This window comes from Poecilia formosa, unplaced genomic scaffold (assembly GCF_000485575.1).
Source record: "Poecilia formosa unplaced genomic scaffold, Poecilia_formosa-5.1.2 Scaffold1201, whole genome shotgun sequence".
NCBI lineage: Eukaryota > Metazoa > Chordata > Actinopteri > Cyprinodontiformes > Poeciliidae > Poecilia > Poecilia formosa.
In genome coordinates this window covers 1-1769 of record NW_006801140.1, presented here as the reverse complement: position 1 = coordinate 1769, position 1769 = coordinate 1, and the positions used below count along the sequence as shown (strand labels likewise).

At 43.3% G+C, this 1769-nt stretch overlaps 1 protein-coding gene across 1 annotated transcript in view; it reads left to right on the top strand.

Moving 5' to 3' along the window:
• The window catches only part of LOC103132668 (prostasin-like), a gene marked incomplete at its 5' end in the record, with an annotated part of 3374 nt that extends 1801 nt beyond the window's left edge, over positions 1–1573 (top strand). The window contains 3 exon segments of the mRNA XM_007544462.2: positions 385–515; positions 596–790; positions 793–1573. Coding sequence (XP_007544524.2) covers positions 385–515; positions 596–790; positions 793–894 — 428 coding nt within the window.
• Positions 1574–1769: the final 196 nt, after the last annotated feature.

Below are 1769 nucleotides of genomic sequence, written 5' to 3'. Positions count from 1 at the left end.
GAAACAGGAAGTGGTCTGTTACGGCCACCCAAACAGGAAGTGGTCTGTTACGGCCACCCAAACAGGAAGTGGTCTGTTACGGCCACCCAAACAGGAAGTTGTCTGTTATGGCCACCCAAACAGGAAGTTGTCTGTTATGGCCACTGAAACCTCTTGAACTTTTTCACAGTGGAGTGGAAAACCCGTTTTTTGTTCTGCTTTAGCCTCACATATCAGGTGGGATCCTGTTTACCTGTGCAGGTGTTTCCAGGTGGCCCATCTGCAGCTCAGTCTGTTCTCTGATGTTTCCTCGGAAAGCAGTCGAGAATTGCTGATCAGTTATGGATTTACTGATAAAATCAGAAAAAATCTGATCATTGATTGGTCTGTTGTCTCCCCCTGCAGGCACTGCTCAGACATTGCAGGAAGTGGACGTTCCCATCGTGTCCAACAGCAAATGCAGCGACTCCTACAGCGTGTTAACAAACAACATGCTCTGTGCCGGTCTATCCAGTGGAGGGAAGGACTCCTGCCAGGTGAGTCACCTGTTCTTCCCTCTAAGGGGTTAAAGGTCACGCTGGAAGCTTTCTGACCTGAAGTCGTTTTTGTGGCGCAGGGAGACTCCGGCGGACCTCTGGTCACCAAAAACGTGACGGTGTGGGTCCAGGCTGGCGTGGTGAGCTTTGGGCGGGGCTGCGCCCAGGCCGGCTTTCCGGGAGTTTACACCCGAGTTTCCAACTACCAGACCTGGATCAACAGCCAGGTGAGCGGCGAGCAGCCGGGATACGTCAGCTTCCAGGGCACCGCCGCCGCTGCTCGCCCGCTGGCCGCGTCGCTGCTGGCCGTCCCCATGCTCAGCCTCGCTCTGCTCATGTCCTGAGGTCCAGAACCGGAGCGGTGACGGCTTATTATTAACAAAACTGCTATAAACAGAAACAATTCTTTATTTATGGAAAATTCTTAACATTGAGAGTCATTAATGTCATAAAAATCACCAAAAATTTGTTTAAAATGTAGGGGGCTTATTTTGATTCTCATAAAATAAAATGAATGCAAACTTTTCATCTAAACTTTTAAACCCCAATTTAATCTTTAAAGAATTAATTTAAATATTTGTATAGGTTAGGGTAACCTTCACCATAGTGACGAAAGTATTCATAATAAAGTTTTAAATATAATTAAAAACAATAAGAAGCTTTAACTCCTTCCTGTCCTGATCATCAGAACTGAGATTAAAATTAGATTTTATTAAATCTTTACGGTTTACATGATAATAAAGTGTTGAATTTAATTATTTTCTGTTTCTTGGCTCCAAACTCAGTCAGAAAATGGTTTAATTGTTTTGCTGTTGAATGGTTTGCACAAATTTTACATGATGTAACTGATGAAGTTTTTATTTCTGATTATTTTTGTTTGTAAACCTTTACTGTGATTTATTATTAAATGAGGAAGTTTTCATGTTTGTGTCTTGATAAAAATTCTCAGGGTTCAGCTTTTCTCTGGTACTATATGAAGTAAATTAATCAAATTAATCTAAGTATTTTTCTATTGGACTTTCCGGGTGCCAAGTTCTTAATAAAGGAAACAAATTGTCCCTTTGTTTTTTGTGTTTGGGTTGTTTCTTTAACCTTTTTGTTCTGTGCGTGTTGCCGTACTGCAGCTTCGAGCTAGCGCGGCGCTCCAACCATAGACCCTCATGGACCCATAGACATATTATAAGGATAGACCCTCATGCACCGCTCTCGCCTATTGTCGCTGACGAGATTTAGGGCGGCCATCTTGGAGCGGTA